A 9,520-nucleotide genomic window follows, 5' to 3' on the forward strand; every position below is an offset into this window, starting at 1 on the left:
GCCCTGAAAAGACTGCCATTTCCAGGCCAGTTTGGCATCAAACTCTCTGCAGGCCATGTCCCTCCACTATGGCAGACTCTGTTTCAGTCCTAGATCTATTCTCCTTGGATGGTCCCACAGTTGGACAGTCCCAACATTCAAATATGTATTTCCAACCACCTTTTAGCTGAGTGGTTTGGGGCAAGTCACCTAACCTCTGAAAGCTTCAACTCCTTCGTCTATGAAATGAGGGTGACGCTGTCTTCACAGGGATACGGTGAGGATGAAAAGATGACATGTGTGAAAATGCCAGGCACATCACACCTCCTCAGAACAAGGGAGTCCCTCTTCTTTCCCCTAATCCCCTGAGGACATATTATTGTTGAGCACACAGCAAGAACTCAGAGGAGGTCTGTGACTTGAGAGTCAAGATTTACCCCTGGTCTTCCAGCAATATTATCTGAAAACAAAACTACTCATCCCCTCAGCCCTTGGGGGAACCACCCGTTTCAGCATATTGCTACCGAGCTGGGACTTGCGGGGGATTGTGATCCGCCTATCTCCTCCGTGAGCGGCAGGCAGCAGGTGCGAGGCTGTGGGCAGGCGCCTATGGCATTCATTCCTTGCCCCAGGGGCTCGGCATGCCTGCGTTTGTGTGCGCGTGAGTATAATTTAATCCCCGTGGGACTCAGTGTCTGGTCTCACCCCCGGCTCGGCTGATTGGCTGTCTCAGCTAGCCCCCGCCCTCCCCACCACAGCGTCCCAGGTGGCTCGGGCCCCTGCGGTGATCTCTGTTTACGGAGAAAGCCTGTCCAAGTGGGGCTCCATCTCTGCTCTCTCTCCCCTCCGGGGTTCCCGCCCACCTAGGGAGCCTAGGGAGGAAGCGGGGAGAAACCAGGCCGAGCCATTCCTCGCCCTTTTCCCCATCGCCTGGAGAGGTCAGGTAAGGGGTGTGGTGGGAGAGGGGGAGTCCTAAGCCAGGGGTATCCCCATCACCCCGTCCCGGTATCTCGCAGATAACTCTCAGGTGACTCGCACCCACCCAGGAATTCCATGCCGAGGCCCAACTCCCGCTCCCTCAGCCCCCGCCCTGTCGTGCTCAGGGTGACGTGCACTCCCTCCCTGGGAAAGCAGCCAGAAGCTGGATCTCAGGTCCCTGGAGGAGGCACAGAAATGGAGACTTCTCTCACAGGTGTTCCTTTCTCCCTCAGATGGCGATGGCCCCTAAGCCTGTCGGAAGCCCAGATGGGGGCTGGGGCTGGGTGGTGGCAGCTGCAGCCTTCACGGTGAATGGGCTCTCCTACGGGCTGTTACGTTCGCTGGGCCTTGCCCTCCCTGATCTCGCGGAGCACTTTGACCGAACCTCTCAGGACACAGCGTGGGTCAGCGCCCTGGCTCTAGCCGTGCAGCAGGCAGCCAGTGAGGGGCCCCCACCCCTAGGTGGGGGGCGGGAACCAGGGTGGGGGGCCCTGAATTTAGTGGTGGGGGAAACACCTGATTACCAGATAACCTGAGAAAGGACGACGGGCAACACCAAGTTCTAGAAGAGTGTGTTGAGGCTAAACGGAGGAGCTATTATTAGGCTGGGGAAGATTTTTTGGTCAAGGCAAACAGCCTGTGAGAAGTGTTAGAGTGAGTTTGGGCAGGGGCGTGTCTTCTATTGACTCCGCCTCCTTCTAGGCCCAGTGGGCAGTGCCCTGAGCACCCGCTGGGGAGCGCGCCCAGTGGTGATGATTGGGGGCATCCTCACTTCGCTTGGGTTCGTCTTCTCGGCTTTCGCTGGCAGTCTGCTGCACCTCTACCTTGGCCTGGGCGTCCTCGCTGGTGAGGGGACAGGATACTTCGGCCCTAAAGGGGTGATGGTGGAGATGGGAGCTTCTTGTGGGCGGGGGGCCTCCTCTGAAGAGCAGGTCTGGGATTTCTGGGCCAGGCCTTCCCAGTCCCTGTCCTCACCCGGTCTTATCCATTCGAAGGCTCCGGCTGGGCCTTGGTGTTCGCCCCTGCCCTCGGAACCCTCTCGCGTTACTTCTCCCGCCGTCGAGTCTTGGCCGTGGGTCTGGCACTCACGGGCAACGGAGCCTCTTCACTGCTCCTGGCGCCTGTCTTGCAGCTCCTCCTGGATACTTTCGGCTGGCGGGGCGCCCTGCTCCTCCTTGGCGCCATTACCCTCCACCTCACCCCTTGTGGTGCCCTGTTGCGACCCCTGGAGCTCCCTGGCGACCCCCCGGCCCCACCTCGCGGACCCCTAGCTGCCCTGGGCCTGGGTCTCTTCACACACCGAGCCTTCTTAGTTTTTGCTCTGGGCACCGCCCTGGTTGCGGGCGGGTACTTCGTCCCCTACGTGCATTTGGCCCCTCATGCTTTAGACCGGGGCCTGGGAGGGTATAGGGCCGCACTGGTGGTGGCGGTGGCTGCAGTGGCGGACGCAGGCGCCCGGCTAGTCTGCGGATGGTTGGCAGACCAGGGCTGGGTGCCCCTCCCGCGGCTACTGGCGGTGTTTGGGGCTCTGACAGGGTTGGGGCTGCTGGCTGTGGGACTGGTGCCAGTGGTGGGGAGTGAAGAGGGTTGGGGGGGCTCCCTGCTAGCTGTGGCTGGGGCCTACGGGCTGAGCGCCGGCAGCTACGCCCCGCTGGTTTTCGGAGTGCTCCCGGGTCTAGTGGGCATCGGAGGTGTTGTACAGGCCACGGGGCTGGTGATGATGCTGATGAGCCTCGGTGGGCTTCTGGGCCCTCCACTGTCAGGTAAGGGCCTGAGTCAACAGATCGGTCGGCCACCATCCTCTCTGCCCCTGGGGTTCGAGGCATCTAAATTCCTTTCCTCTTCCTCTCAGGCTTCCTAAGGGATGAGACCGGAGATTTCATGGCCTCCTTCCTCGTTTGCGGCTCTTTGGTCCTCTCGGGCAGCTTCATCTACATGGGGCTGCCCGGGGCTGTGCCTTCCTGCAGTCCAGCCTCCCCTCCAGCCACCCCTCCCCCTGAAAGGGGGGAGTTGCTCCCCATTCCTCAAGTTGCCCTGCTCTCCCCAGGAGCCCCTCACTCCACTCTGGAAACCACTTGTTGACCATTTTCTTTTGGTTTAAGTCCCTCCCCCAATAAAAAAGTTTCCAGTTTTCCTGCAAGCTCCCACTGTTAGCCATTTAAAGACATTGAAAACTTTCTACTTAAGATATTCAACGGGCTGACTGAAAGAAACAGGAGCCCACTACGCCCTGGGAGATGGGGAGGGTATCTGTCTGTCAAGCCAGTCCATTTCTCTTTGCCCAAGCTGTTGCCACTGTAACAGGAATCTTTAAGAAGTTGTCTGCCTGTCAGTTTCAGTTTGTTTCGGGGAGAGGGAGGCTCAGAAGTGCTATCTGCCCCATCCTCACTTCCTTTCCTCAAACTCTTCCCTGTATCTCAATCTCCTTCTACTGGCCAGAGGTAAATACAAGAATCCCAGACCCAGACTTAAACTCTCTCAGCTTCAGCTTCCCTACCAACCCCCCACCCCCACCCCACATCGTTCTCTTAATTTCTTTTCTAAGTCACAGGGGAGAGTGAAAAAGAAGAAGGTCAGCGGGCAAACGGGAGGAACTGTGGTCCAGAGAGCAGAAACCAGGGTTAAAAACACTCTGAGTCACCAGAGCTCCTGGACACTTCCCCTCACCACCCAGCCATGATCCCATCCAAGCATATGAGCTCCAGCTCTTTCTGAGGTTCTGATTATTATTCAGTCTTCAGATTCAGTTTTATTTCAAAGGGACATCCCCCTTTCCCAAACATCTGTCTTCAGAGAAGAAACTTAGCAGGCAACACTAGAGATCACTTGGAAAACATAGTAAGTCTTTTGGCCTTTGATTTTCACAGTTGATTCACAGCTCAGTGGAGCAGGCTGAACTCCTGGATCCTGCAGAAAAGGTTGGAGCACAGCAGAGATAGGAGCCCTCAACTAAATACGGAGGGTTGGCACACACATCGCAGAAGCCCTGGGCCTGCTGTGGTGGAAAATAGACCAAGATGCTTAAGGCACTGTGGCTCTGTGGGGACCAACATGGGGCAGAAGAAGACCTGGAGCTGCCAACCTCTGACTGTCTGGGTCTAACAGCCAACCACTTTGGGGAGTTCAGTCCTCTCCCAGCCCTTCCTTGGGCTGGGGGACTTTGGTATCCAGTGCCTCTGTGACAAGGTTCTGGGGCTTGTAGGTACGAGCTGAGAAGCAGAAGAAGTGGGGCATAGTGATGAGGACTGCACTCCCTGCAAGAAGGAAGGCCCCAGCCACCACAAAAGAAGCTGTGTAGTTGCCTGTCACATCCCGGAGGTAGCCTACATCCAAGACAGAAAAAGAATACACATGAGTGATTTATTTCCTGGGATTGAGGGCTCAGATATATTTTTTTGGTGGAGGGAAGAAGATAATCCTTAACCCATTATCTTGGAAGAGTTAGAACTCCCAAAGTAGGACTGGATGAGCTTGAGAACTCTGGTTTCCCAAGGGCTTCAAATGGTAATTTCAGTCACCTTCCTGCTTTCAGAAAGGACCTCGAAATCAGCCAGTGGGGATTTGGGGATCCAGAGCAAGTCGGGCATGTCTGTGCCTTTCCTTCTGGCACCTGTGGCCCTCCCATCTATACCTTCAGTTAATAGTTAAGAAAAAATGTTAAGGGTCTGAAGGTTATGGCCATGTGGAGGCTGGAGAACTTTGACCACATGGCTCAGACACCTGAACTTGGGCCAAATGGGCCAAGGGAAGGGGCATACAGTGACATTTTGTGTCTGGCCAGGTCCAGCCAAGCTCTCTGAAAACCCAAGCTGCAGGTATCCTGCCGAGGATTCCACATAGCTCATTTTAGTCTTTCCACAGCCCCAGTTTCTTTTCCCCATGGCCCCACTTCAGGGCTGCTATGATTGGCTATACAGGCCATGTAGTATACCATATCAGAGGACAGTATTTACATCCACTATTATGTGAACAGTCCCCTCCCCAAATGGTATGACATTCCTGGGCCACCTGGAAACCTCATTCCCCCCTTACCTGACAGAGGAGCCCCCAGCAGTCCCCCGATGCTTTCTACCATCTGCACCAGTCCCAGGCCACAGTATATCCTTCCAGTCCCCACCAGTTCAGGCAGCATGGAGAAGGCCACTGGGGTCAGGGCCCCTGATGTAAAGCCATAGGCCATGGCCAGAGCCACCAGGGCTGTGGGAGCCCGAGCCACAGGGAACAGGACCAATGACAACCCAGTCAGGGTGGTCCAGAGCATCAGGAGTCGTGCCACAGGCCCTGGGACAGCATCCCCTAGCCACCCAGAAACCACACGTCCCACAAGGTCAGAAATAGCAACCACTGAGAGTAGGAAGGCAGCAGGCAGTGGTTCCCAATTCAGGTCCTGGAGATGGGCCACCAGGTGCACATAGGGAATGAAGTAGCCAGTGTTGATCAGGGTGAGGGCAACAGTATAACGGAGGAAGGGGCCATGATGGAGGAGGGAGGTGAGTTGGGCCCCAGGGCCACCCATGGCAGGGTCCTCAGTCAGGGAGAGTGGCCGGAGGAGAGCACCACAGGCCACCAGGTGGAGGGAGAGGGCAGACACCAGCAATAGGGCTCCCCGCCATGCATAGTGGCTGATCAGCCATTGGAAGAGTGGGGCAAAAGCAAAGGAGGAGAGGCCCACGCCCATCAATGCCAGTCCCATGGCCAGGGATCGCAGGCGAGAGAAGTAACGTGACAGGCAGGCCAGGGTTGGAGTGAAGGTCAAGGCCCAGCCAGAGCCTGTCCAAAAGAAAAAAAAAAAAGGAAAAGAAGAAATGGTGGTTGGGGACTCTTAGGGATCTCAGGGTACCCAGTAATCCCAACACTGTCTGGCAGCAGAATGTAGCACAGGCCTGGTTATAATCCTAACTTTGATACTTTGTACTTTCTAGCGTTTTGATTTTGCTCAATCCCCCAGCCTCAATCTCCTCATCCGCTAACATGGGAGTAATATATTTTATGGTACTGTAGAGGCTTGGCGGTAGTGTTTTTTAAAGTAACTAAGCACAGAATTTTGGATCTGGGCTCTACCATTTCTGGCTGTGTGATTTTCATTTCCAAGTTCCGTAAGCTTCTAGAGCCTTGCTTTGTGTGTAAATCGGATACCTATTTCACAGTCACAATACCTGACACAACTTCATCGAAAGTAATTCTTCCTTCTACACTCCAGTCCCACTAGCCCTAGGCTTGCATATTCTGGTCACATTATCTCTGAATGTCCTAATTGCCCAACCAAGTTTGTTGGTTTAGTCATCCTCTTCATTTCCTTCAGGGTACAGGGGCTATTCAAAACTTTCTCTCGGCTTCTCCCTAAGCCTTTTAGAAGGATCAGGAGGAAGGTGATATAGTCCAGAGGCCCAAAATTCAGGCATTGGACTTTCCTGCCCCTGCTCAGGGTCTCACCTGAAAGCAGCCCAATACTCAGGTACAGGTGAGTCAAGGAGGTAGCAAAGGAGGCGAGCAGCATCCCCAGCGCTGCCAAGACGCCCCCAACCATCACCACGGGCCTTGGCCCGAACTTCGTGCTCAGGGCACTGCCCACTGGGCCTGGGGAAGAGGAAAGAGTTCTGTGAGAAGACCATCCTTCTCCAGCATCTCTCCCATCCCCAACCTCCCCCTTTACTGTCCCCACATTCCCCTCCCTTCCGAGCGTCTCAGGACACCGGACCCAGGCGCAGCACTCACTCCCCAACTGCTGCACCGCGATTCCTATGGAGGTGATCCAGGAGACGTGTGCTGCCTGCTCCTCAAAAGCCTCCACGAACTCCACAAAGAAGACACCGAAGGAGCGGAGCACCCCGAACACCAGTGCGGACTGGAAGAACGCTGAGAGCACCACCATCCATCCCCAGCCCCCGTCGGGGGACTCGGCCCTACGCACCATCTGGGAGGTAACAGAGCTGCGGCCACTAGGAGCCCCAGTGGGAGCAACGCTGCGGACGCTCCACCTCCACCCACCCAGCGGACCGCTCTGGGCTCCGCGGGAGCAAGAAACAGCAGTAAAGAGGAGGGTACTGACGAGGACTTGAAAGCTGCAGAGAGGCTGCGTGAGGCGCCTGCGCCTTTCTCCTAGGCGGGGGGCGGGGTTGGATATTGGTAGCGAGAACCCGCCGACGTTTGCCCGGGCTATTAGCGCCTGGGGGCGTGGCAGACGGTCGAGAATCCAGGTCTGGGCAGGCTAGGCTAAACTTTGGTGGAGGAACCAAGAAGCGGCGCTGGGTTTGGGTCCTACCCTTAAGGCGCACCATTTTCCGTTTGGATTATCTATTTTACCTTTGCAAGTGTCAGCACCTGGCCAGCCGGGCCAGGACCGACATTCCTGCAAATAGCTCCTGCAAATAGCTCGTGGACTCCTGAACAGGGGCGGAGCCAGAAGGCTTGGGCGGGCCTTAGAGCATTGTTCTGGACCCGGGCAAGGAGTAGGGAGCATGCGTAAAGAGGGAACCTTAGGAGGCCGATAGACGCGGCCCGAGTTGACGCAGGGACTTAAGAGGCTGCTTCTGTCTGCTGTCCACCCAACTGGCCAGTTCCTCCAGATTCCAGCATCAAGATCTGCACGTAAGGAGCACATAGGGGTTGGTGGTGGGTAAACTGGTTCAGGAGAGGAAAATATTATTTGCTTAATGAGGTGCCCAGGAGTTGCAAGGCCAGTTGGGGGCTAGTGAAAGGTCTGTGTGTTGAGATTCAAAGAAAATACTCCAAGCTCTTGAGGTCACTAGAATCTAGATGCCTGGGTCCCTAAGGGGTTCAAAGGCCAAAGAAAGAGACAAGGGGAATGGGTTGTTGGACTCCTGTTCCCAACAGGAAACCTAATCACAGAGACCCCCAAAAAACTGGGGAGGAAGGATGGGCTCTACCAGCATCACCTACCCCTTCTTCAGTGGGACTGAGACCCTTTCTTCTGTCCCTCTAGTAAAAACCACTTCCGAACCAGTTTTTGATGTCACTATTAGACCAGAGACAAAGAGACGAACGATGACCGCAGAGACATGGAGCAATCTGCCCCTCCTACCCAGTCCTCCACCTCCTAGGGCACTAATGGCTCGTCTTCCCGTTTCTTCTTTATAATTCAAACTCCCTGGGATCCTGATCTTGAAACCTGGACTCAAGGATTCATACCTAGACACGTGAGGGATGGGGAGGGAGAATATGTAATTTTAAAAAGCATACTGACTTGTAATTTTATATGTGGGAAATAAATACAGTCATACCCAAAAAGACTTTTTTTCTTTTTAAGTGGAGCCAAAATTTTGGGTGGTGGAGGAATATGCCAATGATGTAGAAACTGGTGTGTCAGTGTAACAGTAGTTAAGAGCTCAGTCTTTAGAATCATAGCTCCAGCCTTGGCTTCATCACTTTTTAACTTGGCCAGGATATTGAATCTTTTAGTTCATTTCCCTACCTGTAAATTGAGGACAACCGTTTTAAGGTTGTCAGGGGAGTTGAATTAGAAAACCTAGGCACTAAAATGTTTAGTTTAGGGCCTGACATGTAGCAGGAGTAATATTAGCTGGTCTCATTTTCAACAGGGGATAAGCTGTAGTGGGAGTAGAAGGAAGGTTTTAGTTTCCAAGGTTCTTTCTTTCCTTCTTTTTTTTCTTTTTACAAACCTAATCCAGGTCACAGGTTTTAAAACACTGAGAAACACAACCACAAACTGTAAATGTTGGAAGGAACTGCGGAGACCATGTTAATGGACCTATTTCACAGATGAGTAATTCAAGTCCAAAGGGAGGTAACATCAGAATTAGTGACCTTCTACCCTCTGCCCACAGGGCAGAACAGAGCCGTGCACCCAGGACACACACAGGACAGGGGACAGCAGAGGAAAGAAGCATACACTGGGCAAAGGATAGAATCCAAGACACCATTGCTGGGGGAGGGTAGAGTTGGCATGTTGGCTCTAACCACACAGCCTTCTCACTGCCACCTCCAGCCCCTATTGTCCTCATGGGACCCCAGTTCTATGCATGTGTTTGGTGGTGATGGTGGCAGTAGGCGGTATCCCAGCACAGATGCATCCCCCAGTCTCTTGGTATTATTAGTGGCTTCCTGGTTTCTCTCTGCCGCCTCCACACTTCATGCAGGAAATGACTTCAGAGCAGCAGGATGCAGGTGGCTCCGGAGAAACTTCATGAAGTCACTGGTTCCTACACAACGAGCCAGAAGGCAAGCACAGGGAAGGGGAGAACGTGGGCCATTTAAAATGTCTGGTGGAATGGGCATGAAATCCAAGTTAGTATCCAAGAGGGTAGAACCCTCTTTCCTCAGCTTTACCAGCCCCCAGACCCCACCCAGATAAGAATCCAGGACACAGCAGACAGCACAGAGAGGCTTCTTTATTCCATGATTCTGATCTTGCAAGATCTAACATCTCCACCCCTAGGCACTCTCCACATGCCTATCCAGTCTGCTTTAAAAAAAAAAAAAAATCATGGTTCCTTCTCCCATCTCTCTTCTGTTTCCCCTCCCTCCTGCAGGTCTGCAGTGGAAGAAGTAACTTTCTCACCAGTTCCCAGCTGACAGCCACTAG

At 54.1% G+C, this 9,520-nt stretch overlaps 2 protein-coding genes across 8 annotated transcripts; one reads left to right on the forward strand and one right to left on the reverse strand.

Annotated features, from left to right (window-relative positions):
• Positions 1–739: 739 nt before the first annotated feature.
• On the forward strand, positions 740–3,097 carry SLC16A11 (solute carrier family 16 member 11). 7 transcript variants are annotated; one of them, XM_045199046.2, is made up of 5 exons: positions 740–922; positions 996–1,171; positions 1,660–1,803; positions 1,953–2,720; positions 2,810–3,097. In XM_045199046.2, the coding sequence occupies exons 2-5, from the start codon at positions 1,033–1,035 to the stop codon at positions 3,037–3,039; spliced, it is 1,281 nt and encodes a 426-aa protein (XP_045054981.2). In that variant the 5' UTR covers positions 740–922; positions 996–1,032; the 3' UTR covers positions 3,040–3,097. The 7 variants fall into 7 exon arrangements, with proteins under 7 accessions (XP_045054981.2, XP_045054979.2, XP_045054982.2 ...); XM_045199044.2 differs by having other exon boundaries at positions 1,026–1,171; XM_045199047.2 differs by having other exon boundaries at positions 740–917.
• Positions 3,098–3,916: 819 nt separating this feature from the next.
• SLC16A13 (solute carrier family 16 member 13) lies at positions 3,917–7,316 on the reverse strand. Its single transcript, XM_024565118.4, has 4 exons — positions 6,673–7,316; positions 6,391–6,534; positions 4,990–5,727; positions 3,917–4,280 (listed from the first exon to the last, which is right to left on the reverse strand). Exons 1-4 carry the CDS (start codon positions 6,869–6,871, stop codon positions 4,081–4,083), a joined length of 1,281 nt encoding a protein of 426 aa, XP_024420886.2. The 5' UTR covers positions 6,872–7,316; the 3' UTR covers positions 3,917–4,080.
• Between the last annotated feature and the right edge of the window lie 2,204 nt (positions 7,317–9,520).

This window comes from Desmodus rotundus, chromosome 9 (assembly GCF_022682495.2).
Source record: "Desmodus rotundus isolate HL8 chromosome 9, HLdesRot8A.1, whole genome shotgun sequence".
Lineage (NCBI taxonomy): Eukaryota > Metazoa > Chordata > Mammalia > Chiroptera > Phyllostomidae > Desmodus > Desmodus rotundus.

Coding starts and splice junctions, on each gene's coding strand:
- SLC16A11 (XM_045199043.2), top strand. CDS start 1,191: ATGGCGATGGCCCCTAAGCCTGTCGGAAGCCCAGATGGGGGCTGGGGC. Junction 1,399..1,659: donor AGCCGTGCAGCAGGCAGCCA/GTGAGGGGCCCC, acceptor GCCTCCTTCTAG/GCCCAGTGGGCAGTGCCCTG. Junction 1,804..1,952: donor TGGCCTGGGCGTCCTCGCTG/GTGAGGGGACAG, acceptor ATCCATTCGAAG/GCTCCGGCTGGGCCTTGGTG.
- SLC16A13 (XM_024565118.4), bottom strand. CDS start 6,871: ATGGTGCGTAGGGCCGAGTCCCCCGACGGGGGCTGGGGATGGATGGTG. Junction 6,535..6,672: donor CGCGGTGCAGCAGTTGGGGA/GTGAGTGCTGCG, acceptor CCTCTTCCCCAG/GCCCAGTGGGCAGTGCCCTG. Junction 5,728..6,390: donor GAGTATTGGGCTGCTTTCAG/GTGAGACCCTGA, acceptor TCTTTTGGACAG/GCTCTGGCTGGGCCTTGACC.